The following is a 21,806-nucleotide window of genomic DNA, read 5'->3' on the forward strand; positions in this document are numbered from 1 at the left end:
TAAGGACACTTATTTATATATCTAGTTTAGTTCTTTATCTTTAATTATATATTGTTTATATTTACCTTTTAGATTACTATAACTCTTTACTTGATTATAACTTAATAATACTTACGAGTAGACTAATACCCTAGTATAGATCTACTCGGCGCTCTACCTAGTATTAGTTCCTTAATCGCTTAAAAGGACTTAGGCTACTATAAGGCCCTACGTAGTATTAGCTTAGTTAAGACCGGATTATTAACGTTAGACTATTCGAGTAAATCTTAACCCTAGAGAGCTAACGTCCGGTCTTTATAGTTAAGATTCTGTAACCAAAGTTCTTTAATAGAATACGATCTAAGCTTCGATCGTTCCTTACTTAACTAGATATAAACTAATAGGTTAACCGATCTAAGCTACCTATAGAAGCCGATAAGATTATCTATATATTAACCTTCCTCTAAAGACTAGCCTTCGATTAGTTCGAACTATTCCTACGCGAGTTTTAAAAGAAAACCGACTAAGAAGTCTAGAGCGACTTTACCTAGGAAGTATTTAATAGCTATAATAAGTTTAAGGAACGAATTAAACTTATATTTAGTAATATCGACGCGAAACAAACGGCTAAATAACGCCTTTAACGCCTACGATAGACTACCTTAGTTAGCGTATATATTATTAAATTTTCATAAATTATCTTATACTTGAGCTAGGATAAGGACTACTTCGTTTTAGTCTTCGAAGACGGACTAAAGGAATATATTAAGGACGAACTAGTACGCGATAATCGACTAGATACGCTAGATAAGATTATTAGTATCGTAGTTAAAATCGACAATCGAATCTACGATCGCGAGACGTAACGCCGCGAACTAAGATAGTAAAGGATAGGCGGACTGTTGGCACTTTAGCAGATATAATATTATAGCCTATAATTAGGTTATAATATTTTAGTAGGGAAGTGGTATTAGGTAATCTTTATAGCTTATATAAGATATAAAGGGTTATACTTAGCTAGAATAGGAATTAATATAAGAGGTAGAAGTCAAGTTGATTGTTGTTATGCTTATATTATTATAACATACTAGTGTGATCCCATAACATATGTGACACCTATATATATACCACTATAGTTAAACTGGGTTCTAGAACTCAGTTTGGCTATGCCTTTTTGGCTTAATGGGTAAACGCTCGGAGTAGTGGCCAGCGAGATCTCACTAGCTAAGCAAGGAATTTCGATTCCTTATATAGCTAGTTAGGAGGCAATTATGAGATAATGTAATATCTCATAATGTTATAATATGACTTCACTATATATGGCAAATATCATAATATGACCTCACTATATATGGCAGATGATAGTGAGTTATAATATAGTTTACCATATATCATATATCTAAGGATCACTTAGATAGTACCGGTAAAATATATATAGGCTCCTTTCCCATCATAATAACATATATATACCATAATATATATCCCATATATATATTATATAATACTATTATGCTAACACGGACAATAACTACCTATCTAGTATCGCTAGAACGATAGGCGACCTAGGTAGTCTACGCTACAACTAATAAGATATATAGACCTATATAGCCTAATATCGATAGATCTCAATATAATACGAGAAGAATAGGACGAGCGTTAATAGAAGAATCTTTACTTTACCTATAGGAAACTAGGATACCGCGTAAGGGAATATAAATAAAAGAAACCATATAAGAAACGGTAATATATATAGGCGATATATAAAGCACTACGAGCGACCTAAGAGGGAAAAGCTACTACTAGTATAGGTACTAGCGCTAAAGGAATAAGCGCTAGTTAGGAATACTAGGAGGAAATATATGTTACGGACCTATCCGTCACCAATCAGTAGTGACCCACCAGGCACACCAATAGGCCATCGAGAGCCAACCAGGATATCTATCAGCAGATCACGTACAAGCTCACTAAGTAAGAGCCTGATCCGCCCTAAGCGGATCTACCCCGCAGAGGAATTCCGTTATATAGGTTGCTCTACGTACTAGACAACCACTACTTAGTATCACGTGATTACATAGATAGTAGAAAGGTAGTAAGTAGATCAGTAGAATCCGCTAAGGCGATTCTACTATTCTACTATCTACCATTCTATATAGGAAGAACTTAAGGATATATAAGGACACTTATTTATATATCTAGTTTAGTTCTTCGTCTTCAATCATATATTATTACTTATATTTACCTTTTGGATTACTATGACTCTTTACTTGATTATAACTTAATAATACTCACGAGTAGACTAATACTCCGGTATAGATCTACTCGGCGCTCTACCTAGTATTAGTTCCTTAATCGCTCAAAAGGACTTAGGCTACTATAAGGCCCTACGCGGCATTAGCTTAGTTAAGACCGGATCATTGACGTTGGACTATTCGAGGAGTATTAAGGCAAGTATACCCTAAACCCATCTAACCTAACTATGACTAGTTAGCTAGTACGTAACAATATACCCTAATAAGTAATAGGGCGACCTAGGAGGGTAGGTCGGGACCCTTATTAATAGCCTTAGATAGAAAAGGCGAGTCGCTATAGACCTAAGAGACGAACTCTTAGAAGATCTCTTAGTAAGATAGACTAACCTAAGCCTAGAAGAGATAACGGCGGGCAACCTATATATTAAAGGGTTAGCCGACGAGCTAGAACTCGATTATCTAGAAATCGATTAGGATATAATAGAAAGTTAAGGGTAGATATAGTATATACCCTAGGTACTAATCTAAGACCTAATAGGACTTACGGCTAGGGAGGACCTTAGTTAACGGTTATAAGACCTACTAGGACTAGAGACTATAATTATAGGAATAAAGAAGTCTCGGGACCCTAAGTATCTTATAACTAATAATATAGGGCCTATAGAGACGTAGAACCCGATCCCTAGAGCTAATAGTAATCTAGGAACGCTAGATACGCTTCCTAGAATAGATTAAACTATCCTAGAGATACTAATAGAAAGCCCTATAAACTATTATAATAATAAAGAAGTTAAAGAGCTTATAGGATATCTCGAAGAAAAGATATAGCCTAGTAGACTAGACTAGTACCTTATTAACGTAATTAAGAAAGGCGACGACCTAGTAGGATACCCTTATAAAAATTCTACTTATATATATAGAGGATATACGCGATATCTAAGATATAGTAAGATAGCTAGTATTATATACTATAATAAAATATATACTATTTATAGATTAGTAAAGTTAGATTATAGTATCGAACTAAGATTACTATAGTAAATAAAGAAGCTATAATAGACGAAAGAATACTAGGGAATTTAGTATAATAGATAATAGATATACGATTATAAAGATCGACTAATAATATATCTAATAATAATACTATTAGGAATATATATTAAACTATATATAAACCTACTAATAGGAATAGTATAGACTCTTATCGACTTAGGAGCTATTAATAACTTTATAAATCTAAGGTTTAAAGATAATCGATAAGTTATAACTAAACCTTTACTATATATAATACTAGTTATAGGACTTAATAGAGAAGTACTCTTAAGAGAAATTAGTAAGGAAATTATTATATTACCTATATCTATCTATAGGTATCTAGAATTAATATAGTTTAATATCTTAGAAACGAGAGACTATAATATTATTCTAGGTATTCTATAGCTTAGGAAGTATAACCTAAATATCGATTAGTAATTAGGATAAATTACCTTTAATAGGTATAAGTATATATAGGAATATAATAAATATAAAATATATCGATATAAGTCTACCTAATAAAATAAGCGTATTAAATAGTCCTAAAATAAAAGAACTAAAGTATTAGTTATAGGCGTCGCTTTAGATACTATAGAATAATTACTAGATATATCTAACTAAGAGTTAAAGGATTATATAATAATTAAATATAAGAAGCTATATATAACTAGCGATATACCTTAGATTCTAGAGGAATACTAAAAGTTTATAGATATTTTTATAGTACTAGCTAATAGAGTATTACTAAAATATAGATCTTTTAATTATAAGATTAATATAATAGAAGATACTAAACTAACTTTTATACCTATCTATTAGCTATTATAAAAGAAGTCCGATATACTTAAGAAATATATTAAAGAGAATCTACTAAAGAGATATATCCGAGTCTTAAAGTTAGAGGCTAGATATCCTATTATCTTTATACTAAAGAAGGATAGGAGTCTTCGACTTTATATAGATTACTAATATTTAAATTCGATTATTATTAAAGATTAATACCTACTATCTTTAATTAATAAGATATAAGATAGGATTAAATATACTAAATACTTTTCGAAGTATAATATTACTAATATCTACTATTATATTAAGATTAAGCTAAGCTATAAATAGAAAACGGTATTTAGAACTAAATTCGGATATTATAAATATAAGATTATACCTTTTAGCCTTACTAATATACTAATAATATTCTAACGCTATATCTTTAAAGCGATTAAGGAATATTTAGATATCTTTATTATCGTATATCTAGATAATATTTTAGTCTTCTTAGAAATACTCGAAGATTATATTAAATATAATAGATTTATATTATAGAAGCTAAAAGAAGTAGAAGTTACTTTTAAACTAAAGAAATATAAATTCTATATTTAGGAAACGACTTTCCTCGGATACTATATTATCTCTAAAGAACTAGGGATAGAAGAAAATAAGATTAAAAGTATTATAAAATAGCTAATACCTAAAAATATAAAAGAAGTATAATAATTTCTTAGTCTAGCTAATTATTACTAAAAGATTATCGATAAATATATTAGAGTTATATTAGGACTTTACTATTTTACTAAGAAAGATTAGAAATTTATATAGGATAAGGTAGTAGATAAATCATTCTAAGACCTTAAGGAACTCTTTAATAAAGGAATAATCGTAGCTACGTTTAGCTATAACCGACTAATTATTATAAAAACCGATATATTAGACTATACTTTAGGAGTAAGACTAATATAACTAGGAATTAATAGTAAGTATCGACTAATTATATTTTAGTTAAGGAAAATAGTTCTAATAGAACTTAACTATAATATATATAATAAAGAACTATTAGTTATAGTATTAACGTTTTAAGTCTAGAGAGTATATCTAGAAGGAGTAAAATATATAATAATAGTTAAAACCGATTATAAGAATCTTATATTCTTTATTATAATAAAGAAGTTAATAAGATAATAAGCGTAATAGGCCGAAACCTTTATATAATACGATTTTAAAATCGAATATTATAAAGGAATAGAAAACGGATAAGCCAACGCTTTAAATAAATAACTAGATTATAAATTAGGAACTAAAGTAGTAGATCCTATTATATTAAGATAAAACTCTAATAATACTATTTTATATAATAAGTAGTTACTAGCCGTATCGATAGAAGTTAAGGATAACGACTTCTTATAGAAAATTAAAGATATATTAGAAGAAGATACGATTAATTAACTTATTAAAAAGGGTAGAAAACTTATTAAAGACGACTAAAGATTACTTTATATATATAGATTAATATATATTCTAAATAAGCTAAGAGATAAGGTTATATATTAATACTATAATAATATCTTATATAGATATATAGGAGTAGAAAAAACTATCGAATATATTATATAAAATTATTATTTTCTAAATATATAGCGGAAGGTTCGATTTTATATCCGCGTTTATAATATATACTAACGAAATAAATCTATATAATATATATCTTATAGAGAATTATAGTTATCTAAGATACTAATCTAACTATAAGAATAGATTATAATAGACTTTATTATAAAGTTATTAATCTTAGATAGATACGATATAATTATAGTTATAGTCGATAGGCTTATTAAGTACGCCTATATAATTCCGACTATAGAAACTATCGATACTAATTAAATAGCGAATATTATACTTCGATATATAATTATAAACTATAGAATACTAAGTAAGATTATATTAGATAAAGATAAACTATTTATATCGAATATATAGAAGTCTTTTATAGACTAGATAGGTATTAAGCTTAGACTCTCTATTATATATTACTTATAAACTAATAGTTAGATAGAAAGAGTAAATTAGATAGTAAAATAGTACTTACGATACTATATAAACTACTAGTAAGATAACTAGGTAGGACTATTACTAATAGTATAGCTAGTATATAATAATATAGCGTACTTTACGACTAATAAAATACTATTCTTTATAAATTATAGATATAATCTAATAGTATTTAGAGAACTAATTAATAAGATAGCTATAGTAGAATTAGCGAGGCTAAAGGCTAACGGGCTAAGAAAGTTATATATATAATTAGCTAGAGATATTAACTTTATTAATCTATATATAAAGAAATATTATAATAACTACTATAAAGAGGGACCTAACCTTAAAGAGGGAGAAAAGGTTTACCTATTATAATATAATATTAAAACTAAGCGACCTAGTAATAAATTAGACTATCTATAATTAGGATTATTTAAGATTAAGGAAAAATTAGAACTAGTAAATTATCGCTTAAAGCTACCCGAAAGTATATAAAAACTTTATATAGTATTTTATATCTTATTACTCGAACTAGTATTAGATAACGCCGAAATTATAACTAACGTAGAAATCGAGGAAACTAAAAATAAATATAAAGTCGAACGAATCTTATTAGATAGATAATATAATAGTTAATAATAACTTATAGTTTAATAGAAAGGGTATCCTATCTTAGAAAATATATAGGAACCTATCTAGAATCTAAAGGGCTACTACTAGCTTATTTAATAGTATTATTAATAAGCGAAAAGGACCCCTATATAATAGAAAGCGAGGAGGGTATAAAACCGGATTTATCTTAGAAAGAAATAAAGAGATTAGTAATCTCTACTAATATTTAATTAAAATTTAGATAATCGGTAGTAGTAATAAGCTACTTAAGGTTAAGAATAGAAAGGGAAGCCTACTTAGAGGATATTTACTTTTTATCGAGAATTTAAAGGAGTTTAGTATTATATTCCGATATTTTAAAACCCTTTTATTTTAGGAAGGATATCTATTTATATAACTAACGTTATCTAAATATTACTTTTTAGTATTATTTTTATTTATTTAATAATTTTTAATATAGCTCTATAAGATAAGCTTATAGTTTACTTAACTTAGGTTCTAATAAATCGAGTTTACTTTTATTTATTTTAAGATCCGAAGAAAGTTTAGTTTCGGTATAATATAATAAATTCTATTCCTAATTAGTATAAAAGTTACGCTTATATAAGCGACCTACGCGAGTATATAAGATATATTTTAAATATTAACGAGAACGGTTTATTAGATAAGTAATATCTATTAATTTATAATAATTATAAGAAATAGAGGTAGTAAAACTATTATCTTTAATATAAGTCGTCTAATAATAATAAGTATTAGAAGAATTAAAGGGAAGTTTAGGAGTAAGTAAAGAAATAAAGTTAGCCTTTCGTTTAGATATAATAAGAAAGTATTATTTTAAAAAAAAGAAATCTATTACCTATTTAGGGGGGGATACTATAGCTTTATAAGTCTTAAGGACAAAACTCCTAGGAAGAGGGGAGGTAATATTATAGATCTATCCGTTACTAATTAGTAGTAACCTACTAGGTATACTAATAGGCTATCGAGAGCTAACTAGGATACCTATTAGTAGATTACGTATAAGCTTACTAAGTAAGAGTATAATCCGCTCTAAGCGGATCTACCCTATAAAGGATTTTTATTATATAGGTTACTCTACGTACTAGATAACTACTACTTAGTATTACGTAATTATATAGGTAATAGAAGGGTAGTAAATAGATCGGTAGAATCCGTTAAAGCGATTCTACTATTCTACTATCTACTATTCTATATAGGAAGAACTTAAGGATATATAAGGACACTTATTTATATATCTAGTTTAGTTCTTTATCTTTAATTATATATTATTACTTATATTTACCTTTTAGATTACTATAACTCTTTACTTAATTATAACTTAATAATACTTACGAGTAGACTAATACCCTACCTAGTATAGATCTACTCGGCGCTCTACCTAGTATTAGTTCCTTAATCGCTTAAAAGGACTTAGCCTATAGTAAGGCCCTACGTAGTAATAGCTTAGTTAAAACCGGATTATTAATATTAGACTATTCGAGGAGTATTAAGGTAAGTATACCCTGAACCTATCTAACCTAACTATGACTAGTTAGCTAGTACGTAACAATCTAGCGTTCCTAGATTACTATTAGCTCTAGGGATCGGGTTCTACGTCTCTATAGGCCCTATATTAGTCGTAAGATACTCAGGGTCCTAGGACTTCTCTATTCCTATAACCGTAGTCTCTAGTCTTAGCGGGTCTTACGACCGCTAACTAAGGTCCTCCCTAGCCGTAAGTCCTATTAGATCCTAGATTAGTACCTAGGGTATATACTATATCTACCCTTAACTTTCTACCGTATCCTAATCGATTTCTAGATAATCGAGTTCTAGCTCGTTAGTAAACCCTTTAATATATAGGTTACCCGCTATTATCTCTTCTAGGCTTAGGTTAGTCTATCTTACTAAAAGATCTTCTAAGAGTTCGTCTCTTAGGTCTATAGCGACTCGCCTTTTCTATCTAAGGCTATTAATAAGGGTCCTAACCTACTCTTCTAAGTCGCCCTATTACTTATTAGGGTATATTTCCTCCTAGTATTCCTAACTAGCGCTTATTCCTTCGGCGTTAATACCTATACTAGTAGTAGCTTTTCCCTCTTAGGTCGCTTATAGTACTTCGTATATCGCCTATATATATTACCGTTTTTCGTATAGTTTCTTCTATTTATATTCCTTTATATAGTATCCTAGTTTCCTATAGGTAAAGTAAAGATTCTTCTATCGACGCTTATCTTATTCTTTATATATCGTATCGAGGTCTATTAGTATTAGGCTATATAGGTCTATATATCTCGCCGGTTATAGTATAGATTACCTAGATTGTCTATCGTTCTAGCGATATTAGATAGGTAGTCGTTATCTATCTATTCTCTATTATCTTATTTCGCGATATTATATCTTACGATCGTAGATTCGATTATCGATTTTAATTATAATACCGATAATCTTATCTAACGTATCTAGTCGATTATCGCGTACTAGTTTATCCTTAATATATTCCTTTAGTCTATCCTCGAAGACTAAAATAAAGTAGTCTTTATCCTAACTTAAGTATAAGATAATTTATTAAAATTTAGCGGTATATACGCTAACTAAGGTAGTTTATTATAGGTATCGAAGGCGTTATTTAGCTATTTATTTTATATTAATATTACTGAACGTAAGTTTAATTCGTTCTTTAAACTTATCGTAGCTATTAAATACTTCTTAAGTAAAGTTACTCTAGACTTCTTAGTCGGTTTCTTCTTAAAACTCGCGTAAGAATAGTTCGAACTAATCGAAGGCTAGTCCTTAGAGGAAAATTAATATATAGATAACCTTATCGGTTTCTATAAGTAGTTTAGATCGGTTAACCTATTAGTTTATATCTAGTTAAGTAAGGAACGATCGAAGCTTAGATTATATTCTATTAAAGAACTTAGGTTATAGAATCTTAACTATAAAGACCGGATATTAACTCTCTAGGGTTAAGATTTACTTTTATAATTACTAGATTATCTTAGCTATCTACTAAGGACTAGGCGCGTTACTTCGTATAGAAGCGCCGCTACCGGTAGTCGATTTATTAACTATATTATCTATTATAACTCGAAACTTAATTCGAGATAGTCTTTAATATATTATATACTAGCTAACTAGTTATAGTTAGGTTAGATAGGTTTAGGGTATACTTACCTTAATACTCCTCGAATAGTCTAATATTAATAATCCGGTCTTAACTAAGCTAATACTACATAGGGCCTTATAGTAGCCTAAGTCCTTTTAAGCGATTAAGGAACTAATACTAGGTAGAGCGCCGAGTAGATCTATATTAGGGTATTAGTCTACTTATAAGTATTATTAAGTTATAATCAAGTAAAGAGTTATAGTAATCTAAAAGGTAAATATAAGTAATAATATATAATTAAAGACGAAGAACTAAACTAGATATATAAATAAGTGTCCTTATATATCTCTAAGTTCTTCTTATATAAAATAGTAGATAGTAGAATAGTAGAATCGTTCTACTATTCTACTATCGACTATTCTACTACCTATATAGTCACGTATTTCCCTAAAGTAGTATAGTGGTTATCTAGTACGTAGAGTAACCTATATAACGGAAATCCTCTATAGGGTAGATCCGCTTAGGACGGATTATGCTTTTACTTAGTGAGTTTATACGTGATCTACTGATAGATATCCTAGTTGGCTCTTGATGGCCTATTGGTGTGCCTAGTGGGTTACCACTGATTAGTGACGGATAGGTCTGTAACAACTAGCTAGAGCGGAAGTAGTAACCTAAGTATATATCTACGCTAAATAGTCCTCGACCTAGGTATTATACTTCTCCTACTCTTATAACTTAGCTAATAAAGTTATTACTTATTCCTTTAGTATTTCGATTTAGTTATCTCGTTTATTATTAGAGTTAGGGTCGTCGTACTGAACTACTAGCTTCTTTCCGGTACTAATATAAGATATATTATTAGTAACTCGAAACTTAATTCGAGACGGTCTTTAATATATTATGTACTAGCTAACTAGTTATAGTTAGGTTAGATAGGTTTAGGGTATACTTACCTTAATACTCCTCGAATAGTCTAACGTTAATAATCCGGTTTTAACTAAGCTATTACTACGTAGGGCCTTACTATAGGCTAAGTCCTTTTAAGCGATTAAGGAACTAATACTAGGTAGAGCGCCGAGTAGATCTATACTAGGGTATTAGTCTACTCGTAAGTATTATTAAGTTATAATTAAGTAAAGAGTTACGGTAATCTAAAAGATAAATATAAGTAATAATATATAAATTAAAGACAAAGAACTAAACTAAGTATATAAGGGAGTGTCCTTATATATCCTTCGTTCCTTACTCCCTAATATACTGCTAGAGTATATTCGGGAGTCACTATATACTTCTACGTATACTTCTAGAGTCGACATAGGAGTCACGGTCACATGTTTCCCTAGTATAGCGGTTATCTAGTACGTAGAGTTAGACCTTATTAAAAACATTTAGAGGGCCGGTATCTCCCGCCCTCCGCCCAACCCTCGCGGGCGGAGGGCGGATACTTGCCTACCCTCGCCCGACCCTCCGCCCTCTAAGGGCCGCTCGAGGGCGGCCTTTATCGGCCCTCATTTATATAAAAAAAGTTGACCTTTCCTATTTTAGATATATAAAAGTGCTAACTTATCACTATAAATTACGGTTATTTAATAGTGTTCTAGTTTAAATATTAGATTTATAATCTATTTCTTTATTAGTATCGAGAAACTTTATAAAATTAAGTTATATTATAATAAATCATAGTAGGTAATAATAATATTATATATTCTTAGTATCTTTAAGTATATTAGTTATTATCAATTATAAAGGTTATTAATTTTAGATAATAAAGTTATAGAAATATATATTTATAACTATAGCTAGACCTAGGGTATATACTTCTTATCTAAATACTGATTTTTAAGGGCGGGTTAAGGGCGGGTTAAGGGCGGCCCGTATATTTCGAGGGCGGATTAAGGGCTAGATAAGGGCGGCCCTTAATTAGCCTAGTAAATCTAGCTAATTATAGAGATTATCTTAAGTTAAAGTAGGTCGAATTATAATATATTTACTATTTACCTAATAAGCTAAACTTTAGGGTACTTAATCTATTCTATTTACTAGGAATTATTAATTTTCTTAGTATATCTACCTTCTAATTCCTATCCTATTATTAAGATATAATATATAAGTGATTATTTAGTTAATAATATCTTAAATCTCTTAGTTCTTAGATATCTATTCCTTATCTATCTATAATAATAATCCTACGAATTTAGTCGACCCTCTTCTTTACTTTCCGAATAAGTAATTCCTAACCCCTAAGGTTTCCGAAAGCTAGTAGATATTTAATACTACCTTAAATTCTAGGTTTCTTACCCTAATTCCTCTACCTTTAACTCCTTCTTTACTTTAGCGTATTAGCCTAGGTCGATTAATAGCGTTTGTTCTATATACCGATATATTAAAAAATAATTTTGTTTCCTAGTAGTTAGAGACTAAGTTTAGGAAGATAAAAAAACGACTTAACTAGAATAGTAACCGGATAGCTACTTATTTAGAGCAATTTAATTAAGTAGCTAATATAAAAATTAGTAAACTAGGGGTAATATATCGTTAATACTATAAAGTCCTCGATTATCTAGTAAATAGGCGGTATAGAATAACTATATTTTATCGATACTTAGCTAGACCGACTTATTATAAATCTAGTACCTAGAAGAGTAATATTAAAGGACTACTTATAAATACTATATATATTATATAATTTTTTTATTATTATTTACTAATAACTCTCTAAATTAATAGGCGTAGAATATACTAAGTAAGTTAATAGTTTTTATATAAAAGATATAGGAATAGAAGCTCTTATAACTACTTACCCTCTTCTATCTCCCCTTTAAGTTTATTAAATATCTAGAATTTCGTAAAGTTATTAACTTTACCCGATTTTCTCCGATATAACTATAGGTCTCTTCTATAGTTATAATATAGTCTCGACTATAGCGGTATATCTAAGAATAGTAACTATCTATTCTTAATAAGCTTCCTTCTAATATAAAGCTTTCGATTATACTAGATTACTAGATATCTCCGTTTCGATATACCTTTATAGCTATTACTAGCTACTTCTTCGACTAGAATTAGGAGTATCGAGAGGTTCTTCTTCGATTTAAACTATTATCTAGCTTATACTTAGGTATTAACCTAAGTAACGTAGTTCTAAAGCTCCTCTATTAGTATAAGATTATAGATCGAGTACTTATAGTTACTACCGATAATATATTAAATAATAATACTATAATAGTAAGTATCTAAGAATTACTCTAGTCGCTTAAGCTAAATAATAGTACTATAATTATTTAGATTCCTTATATTACCTATATTATCTAGCTTAGTCTAAATAATCTTCTTAGGAAGATAAAGATAATTCTAAAGAATAAGAATATAGAGATAGACTAGTCTAATAACTATATTCGATCTCTTTATATAAGGTAATAAAAAAGAGAAATTGTTAATACGCTTAATAAGATATATCCCTATAACTCTACTTTTTTTATTATACTAATCCTTCTATTCTTTTATAGGTCCGAAACCTTACTATCTATATTAACGTAAGTCTATAATAGAGAGAGTTATTCTATAACCTTTAAACTAAAGAGCTAAAGCTTATTCCGATTTAAGATATCCGAACTCGCTAGAATTCGATATTTTTAATACTCTAATATACTAAACGGCTCTAATTAACCTTTAATTAATTCTACGCTTAATATAACTAGGAATACTTTATACTAAGTCTAGAAGAGTAGCGATAGATTAACTATCTTCTTTAGATTACCTAGCCTTTCTTTAAATTTACTACTCTTCTTTCTAAAACTAAGGATATTAGTATTTATCTAATCTTTAATATTTATAATAAGCTCTTTAACTACTTTAAGAAGTTAAAGACTACTTTAAAATAGAAGAAGATTATATAGAAGTAGCTTATACTTACTTCTCTTAAGATAGTAGAGAAGAAGCTTTTATAATATTATAGCTAGACCGATTAAATTAATAATAATCTTTATATAATTAATACTATTCTTTTACTTTAATAAAAGCTTAACTTTTTAAAGAAAAGGACTAAGATAATCCGGTTAATAACTAACGTATAATCTATCGAGTAAGTCTTAAGGAATATTTTTAGTCCTATAAGAAACTTTATTTAGATATATAATTATTATCTAGAGCTCGATTATCTATAATCGCGATTTTAGAGTTTAAAATAGAATATAAGATAGAAGAGTCCTAGCCCTTAATATTAAGTAAATATAATAAGCTTAAGGAATATTTTAATAGTAGTAAGTTATATCCTTTTATTATCTATCCTATATTAACTTATATTTAAGATATTATATAAACGCCTACCTACGTATTTTAGAAGGAGTATTAGTATTAGTACCCTACTCTTATAAAGCTTATACGCGATATACTATTAATACTAGCTATAGAGGCGGATATAAAACGCCTTTTTAACTCTACCTAGGATATTTATTACTACCGATAAGGCTCTCTAAAGGTATTAACTATTTAAGATCTAATAATATTTATATATATATTAAAATTTAAGATCGAAGATACCTACTAAGCTTTGATTAATAAGTATCTTTTATATAAAGAGATATAAGCTAGCTAAAAGGAGAGGGATATAACTAATACTTATTATTTTAACCTTATAAGTAATAATAACGAGGGTAGTAATACTTATAAAGACGTAGAGGATAAGGATAGTACTATCTAAGTAGTAGTTAATTAAGGTTAATTATAACGGAGGTAGCGTACTTAGTCGGAGCTCGAAGTTAAAGAGTAGGAGGATATAGATAGTAAGCCTAAGTTGCCTTATATATAACGGTATTTAGGGAGGGTTCGGAAGCGTTTAAGTATACTTAATAGTTATAAAATTAAGAGTAATAAACGCCGTAGAACTTAAAGCTATATAATATATATTAGTTCCTTAAAAAATAAGATATTTCTATTAATATTTGATATTATTTAGCCCGGTTAAATAATTACTCCTAGTTATATTTATTTTCTATAATACTAAGGTATAAACTAAATACTAAATAATATAGCTAAAAAATATATATTTTATATAACTCTAGGGATTTCCCTATTTATCCTATTTGTCGGCCCTTAAAATGTTTAGAGGGCCGCCCTCGGAGGGTAAGAAAATAACCTACCCGACCCGCGGGTAGGCGTCGCCCGCCCTCCGCCCGCAAAAGTGCGGGTCTGTGGGCGGCCCTCAGAGGGCCGCTCGCGGGCGGTTATGAGGTCTACGTAGAGTAACCTATATAACGGAATCCTCTACGGGGTAGATCCGCTTAGGGCGGATCATACTCTTGCTTAGTGAGCTTGTACGTGATCTGCTGACAGATCTGTTGGTTGGCTCTCGATGGCCCATTGGTGTGCCTAGTGGGTCACCACTGATTGGTGACGGATAGGTCCGTAACAGAGTCCTCGTTTATTTAAGTCGTTCTCTTTTATAATCTTCTCGATTATCTATATATTTATATTTTCTAAGTTAAAGTTGTCTATCGGGGTCTAGTATACTACGACGCCGAAACGCGCCTTAACTAGTTTTATATTATTTCCTAGTTTATATAGCTATTTAACGTTATTATAAGCTACTTCCGCCGATTCTATATCCTTAAACTAGATAATATATCTAGTTTTAGTAATACCTACCCTAGTAATTTAGGTATCTTATATAGATAGTATACGTAAGAGTATTATACGGATATAAGTATTCGCGGTCTCCGTTAGGAGATATCGCCTAAAGGTATTATATTCGCTACTATTATTATCTCTAGGATCTATAAAAGTACGTTAAGTACTAATTCGAATATAGTTCTAGTCCTTATCTAGGCGCTAGTAGTTCGGTTAAAGGGGTAGGTAGGTCGCTACTACCGCGGCCTATAATTTTATTATAGGTAATAATAGGAGCGTATCGATTTACGCCTATAAAGCTCGAACTTCTTTATAGAGTTTCTTATTTTATATATAGAGGACGTTCTAGTTATACCTTACTTCTAGTAATTCGTTCTTAGTAGATTAGATAAGCTCGGTTTAATAGGCGATCGTTTCTTTTAAGCCGTCGATAAGTCGCTAGATTTCCTAAGTCGTAACGCGTCTATTATAGTCTATAGTACCTATACTTTCGGCGTTAGAGCGGGTCATAGTAGTAGGACTATCGCTAGGTCGAGTCTATCTTCTAGTCCGAGGTACGGTACCTAAATTAAGGTTATCTAACGCGTCGGTCGTTATCGATCCTAGCGCGGTTATACGAGGGGGCTCGGGAGTACTTATATATAGGTCCGCTATCCTTTCCGCTTAGTATATAACAACAATTTTTCCGGAATAGGATCGTCGGCTTTACTAGTCTCTCGAAGGATAGGCCTATATAGGATGTTTTGTTCGCTATATAGGATGGATCGACTTAGGCATAGGATGATGAAGGTATAGGATGGATCGAAATCAGTTTCACCACTCCACTCTCATAGAAACTTTCTCAAACCCTGATCTGAAACACGCTAATCTATATCTGACTTAGCTCTGCTTCAAGAATCGAAATGTATTGAAAGTGTATCTCATATGATACGGGATTCTATAGATTACATGAAATTCTCTTGCCAAAAATACCGCCACCTCGCGTTCCCTGAAGGATAGCTCGCCCGTTGGATCACTTCCGTCAATTCTTGCCATCAACCTTTCTCAAGCGAGATTCACCAAAATGACACAGCTGAACCCTGCGCTTGATTTGCACTGAATCAATCTATGCTACAGGGATTATTCTAGGAAACCACAGCATAGCCAGAAATTGTTTGAAAAATCGTTTGTGATTAGCAGAATGGAGAACAGCGCTCGTCAGCCTCAAGTACAGTATACGAAGCTATGCTTACCTGGTTGCTGCAGATGCAGTAAATGTTCCCTGTAAATTTGAAAACTACAAGGTGTGGGTAGTAAATGGACTTTTAGGTAAGGCCGCCTTTATTCATAGCAGGGCTCTTCTGAGTGAATTTAGCCAATATCTCATCATATACAAAACATCGAATTTAATGCGACTTTCCAAACTGCAGACTGCTGAGATACACGCTCCAAAACAGAGAAAGCATCGCAATCATCATGGAAAGCGGGATAGATGGGTTTTGTAAGTCTGTGCCAAGCCCCCGGGGTACAATCCATGCCAAAAAGAACGCTAGCAAAGGTGATACACAGACAAGATTGTAGAGAATGATCCAACGTAAGCTGATTTTTTCGCGCGCATAGATCCCCCAGAAATCTTCTCGCTTGTTGCCTGCTTCTTCTAGTTCAGTTCTTTTCTTTGGGAGGAACTTCAGGATGTCAGAGGAATGTGCCCCGAGTTTTCTACATTGGTGGTGCAGGTGAAGTAGTGGTCGTGGTTTGTGACAAGCGTAGAAACGTTTCATGAATTCGTGCTCTGAGATTGGCGGAATGTTGTCCATCGGTTTTGGTTGATACTCGTAATCAATGTTCGCATGGTCAGGGAATGAATCTTTGATTCTGAGCGTAAACTCGTGGTCATCGAACTTCTCGAACTGAGATGTTTTGTTTAACAACACCCTAGAATACCAGGCAATAGCACTCACTTTGTAAAATTCGCAATGAGAGTACCTCCAAACGCTGAACCAGCCTCGCAGGACACCTCTCAGGCGAAAATACTCCTTTTTCATGGTGCTGAAGAAGGTATAACAGTTCATATTGCTAACGCAGATTTGTGCGAGTCTATAATCTCCACCCTTTTTTGCGAGAAAGAGGACGCGGTGCCGAGTGATGCTCATATTGGCCTTGATTCCCGAGGGTCGACGATGAAGTGAAAAATAAGAGGGTGAACTGTTCGGCTGCTCAACTCCATGATCTTCATAGGAACTCTGGTCAGAAATTAGACTGTTGTTTTGGACGCTGCAAGGGCTCGGATTAGATCTAGTATGTGCCTCTGGAGGAGGCTGCGTAATTTGGGTTGCCGACGTAGCCACGGGAAGACTTCTGATTATCGACTGGAGGCGCTTTACAAGGGTGTTTGGTACCTCTGCCCATCGCTCTTCGCCACATACCTGTATCGCTGGTTAGAGCTGGATCCTTATTGTGTAAGGCTGTCCATAATTTGAATACTCACACACTTCCACCGTAGCCGTGTCTCTGATTCCGCCAGTGGTCTCGGAAAGCGGGGTAACGGCCACCAATCCCAAGGCTCTCCAGTCCAGCGCTCAATTAGATGCTGATAGTGGCTGATGAACATGACAAATCGAGAACTTATCTCGTCACGTTCAAATCGAATCTCGAAGGGACTCACGTCCTGTAAATCTGTGACAAGGTTCCGCAGTTTATACCGAGCAGCATCGCCATGGTTCTTATGTCCTGGATTTGACCACCTTGTCACTAGATCCCGAAACCGGCAGTTCAGCGAGGGTTGAACAAACTCCTTGAGCCGACGACGAAGGATCTGGTAGGCGGAGCTTTCCAGAATGAAGTGCTTCATTTGATCCAAGTTTTGCAAAGATCCCTCATAAGGCTCATCCTCGCCAGCTTCCTCTGCCACGGATTCTTGGTCACTTTCCTCAGCATCAGGAACGAGCACTTCAATTACTTGGCTTGTCTGAGGAGCAGTGCCACCACTGTGTAGACTTTGAAGATAGGATTCCACTTTTCTCTGGTGAGCTAGGCGTTTTTCCGCGGATGGAATTCCACGTTCTGCCTCTAGAACGGTAGGTTTGATCTTTCGTTGCTCGTCAATAGGTGCCATGGCAAAGAGCTCGCAGGTGATCATGACCGAATATGAGCTTATAAATCTCCTTAGGTCTCGGTGCGATTCGCTGAGGATATCTGCCTTGAGGTTATTCGCAAAGTGTTTCAGCAGTCTCCGAAAGTTGTTGCGCATCCGCTCAAATCCGATCGGTTCTTTTGATACGCCGATCAAAAGTAGCGAAAGCATAACTCCATCTTCATTCAGCAAGTTTGCAAACTCCTGAATCAACAACGAATCCATTTCTCCTCTTCCAGAGTCCAAAGATCTCGTGCTAGGTATAGAGATAGGAACAGAAAACACTGACTCGCTCTCAATGGATGAATCGGAATCCACGAAATTCACATGTCTATTATGTTCGGCAGTTTCCAAGGAGACGTCCAGAGTGTTGAGATGCCCAGGCCCTGTCATCTGCCTGCGAGACTTCATCACCTGCACATCAAGCTGTCCGGCCTCTTCCAACCGGCCCTGATTCCGGTACGTCGATGCTAGGTTGGCCATACTCACCAGCGTGTCAGGATGGTCCGCGCCGAGCTTCGTCTTGCGAGTCTCCAAAACCTGCACCTCCAGCTGCTCAGCCTCTTCCCACCGGCCTTGATTCCGGTATGTCGACGCTAGGTTGGCCATACTGGTCAGCGTGTCAGGATGGTCTGCGCCGAGCTTCATCTTGCGAGTCTCCAAAACCTGCACCTCCAGCTGCTCAGCCTCTTCCCACCGGCCTTGATTCCGGTATGTCGACGCTAGGTTGGCCATACTGGTCAGCGTGTCAGGATGGTCTGCGCCGAGCTTCATCTTGCGAGTCTCCAAAACCTGCACCTCCAGCTGCTCAGCCTCTTCCCACCGGCCTTGATTCCGGTATGTCGACGCTAGGTTGGCTATACTGGTCAGCGTGTCAGGATGGTCTGCGCCGAGCTTCGTCTTGCGAGTCACCAAAACCTGCATGTTGAGCTGCTCGGCCTCTTCCCACCGGCCTTGATTCCGGTATGTCGATGCTAAATTGGCCATACTGGTCAGCGTGTCAGGATGGTCTGCGCCGAGCTTCATCTTGCGAGTCTCCAAAACCTGCACCTCCAGCTGCTCAGCCTCTTCCCACCGGCCTTGATTCCGGTATGTCGACGCTAGGTTGGCCATACTGGTCAGCGTGTCAGGATGGTCTGCGCCGAGCTTCGTCTTGCGAGTCACCAAAACCTGCATGTTGAGCTGCTCGGCCTCTTCCCACCGGCCTTGATTCCGGTACGTCGATGCCAAATTGGCCATACTCGCCAGCGTGTCAGGATGATCCACGCCGAGCCTCATCCTACGAGTTTCTAAAACCTGTACCTCGAGCTGCTCGGCCTCCTCCCACCGACCCTGTTTCAAATAGGTCGACGCGAGGTTATTCATACTCGTCAGCGTGTCAGGATGGTCCTCGCCAAGCTTCATCGTGCAAGTCTCCATCACCTGCACCTCAAGCCGCTCGGCCTCTTCCCACCGGCCTTGATTCCGGTACGTCGATGCCAGATTGGCCATACTTATCAGCGTGTCAGGATGGTCTGCGCCGAGCTTCGTCTTGCGAGTCACCAAAACCTGCACGTTGAGCTGCTCGGCCTCCCCCCACCAGCCCTCAAGCGAATATGCTTTGGCTAGCATATCAGTACTTGCAAGAGCTTCTTTATCCTCGAGACCAAGTATTTTCATTCTCTCCTGTCTTGATTTTGATGCCATCTCCCTCACATCCGCAATGTTGCCGCTTTCCGACGCATACCATGCACCTCTATAAAGGAGAGTGGCCCATTTTAATAGAGACTCTACTGATTCCGGTCGTTGAGACATCGCTGATCGAACGTGAGGAAAGAGTGATCGGCATTTCCCCCAATTTTTATATCGACCAGTAGGAAATTCTCGGTACAAATTGCTGACGAACTTCTCCCTCCATTGGTCTATCTCTCTATGAGATCTCAACCACGCGCGCGTAGTCAATTGCACTAGCCTATTCATCGTGAATGAAGTGCTATTCTCGCTGATAGATATGAATGAATAATCTCTCAATGTTGTGATGCTATCCTCAAATTCAGGGTCCACATCATATTCAGATGTCTCGCCGGCACTGGAGTCGTTAGAGAGCTCTGAATTAGGGTTGAGGCTGGCCTCGGGTTGATGCCGAATCAGCTTCTCGGGTATCCCTTGTCGATCGAAAAAACTCATTAGAGAAAGTAATCCAGCCGCAGATGGCTTTGTGTGGCGAATATGATCGAAAGACATTTGCCAGGTTACTAGAATGGAATTTTTTGCTTCCCAGTCCCGGTAGAGATGACCTGCCTCGTTTTTGAGAAGATTTATCGCTTTGCGATCACTCCCTCGGAAGTCTTTTAGATATTGTGATACCGAATAGCGAGGGGCCCGAATTCTGATATAGCTAGCGGCTTGTACGATCGCAAGAGGTATACGCTCGAGCTCTTCCACTAATTGTCGACTCTCCCGGCTCTCCCCTGGTTGTTTAAGCTTTCTTTGGAGAAGCTCTTGCGCCTCGGACCTTTCCATCGGATTAACTTCAATAAGGTCCTTGTGATCGACTATCTTTAATGCAACCTCTCTGGTCCGACTTGTGATAATAGTAAAACCATTTAAGCTTCTAGGAATATATTCCAATAGTGGTTTGGTCGAGGCGTTAATTAGATCTCCTATTGTATCTCCCTCGCTTGTCGCCGGCGACGAGTAAAGAAGTTGATCGTCATCGATATTATCAAGGATACAAACCCATTTCCCGATCTTCTCATCCCGAAGCCAATTTTCGACCAGTTTGAATATGTTCACTTTAGGATCTCGACGACCTGAGATTTTGATCTTATCGGCAATGTCCCGGAAACTTTGCTCAAATCGGGCTTCATTACTCGCATGGACCCAGAAAACAAATGTCTCCGGCGATTCAGATCGGACCTGGTAGGAATATTCTATGGCGAGTTGCGATTTACTTGGAATTGTGAGCATTAAAATATGCACTGTTTGCTCTACACTTACCCAATACCGCCAAGGCCGACAAGAGCTATCCTACACCCAGGGACCGAGCTTTTCTCGTGAATCCGATGAAGCAGTATGTCGCGGCTCACAAAGTCAGGATCTCGATTGAACGGGATTGTCGATAACGGGCTGGGTGGAATTTCCGGTCGCTCTAGGGTGGCAAGCAGCGGTTAGTCAGTCGATTGTGACCTTATCCTGTTCCTGGCTTACCTGGAGGCAGGTGGAAATCCGCGTTGCTCAGTCCATGGGTAACTCCAACCTGGATTCCATGGTTGTTGTCAGGAAATGGCAT

At 34.6% G+C, this 21,806-nt stretch overlaps 1 protein-coding gene across 1 annotated transcript; it reads right to left on the minus strand.

Moving 5' to 3' along the window:
- Window positions 1-17,854: 17,854 nt before the first annotated feature.
- Window positions 17,855-18,760, minus strand: N7537_010125 (uncharacterized protein; the record flags this gene model as incomplete). Its single annotated transcript, XM_056901179.1, has 1 exon — window positions 17,855-18,760. One exon carries the CDS (start codon window positions 18,758-18,760, stop codon window positions 17,855-17,857), a length of 906 nt encoding a protein of 301 aa, XP_056749847.1.
- Between the last annotated feature and the right edge of the window lie 3,046 nt (window positions 18,761-21,806).

Source organism: Penicillium hordei, assembly GCF_028827395.1.
Source record: "Penicillium hordei strain IBT 12815 chromosome Unknown utg000005l_segment0_segment0, whole genome shotgun sequence".
NCBI classification, from domain to species: Eukaryota; Fungi; Ascomycota; class Eurotiomycetes; order Eurotiales; family Aspergillaceae; genus Penicillium; species Penicillium hordei.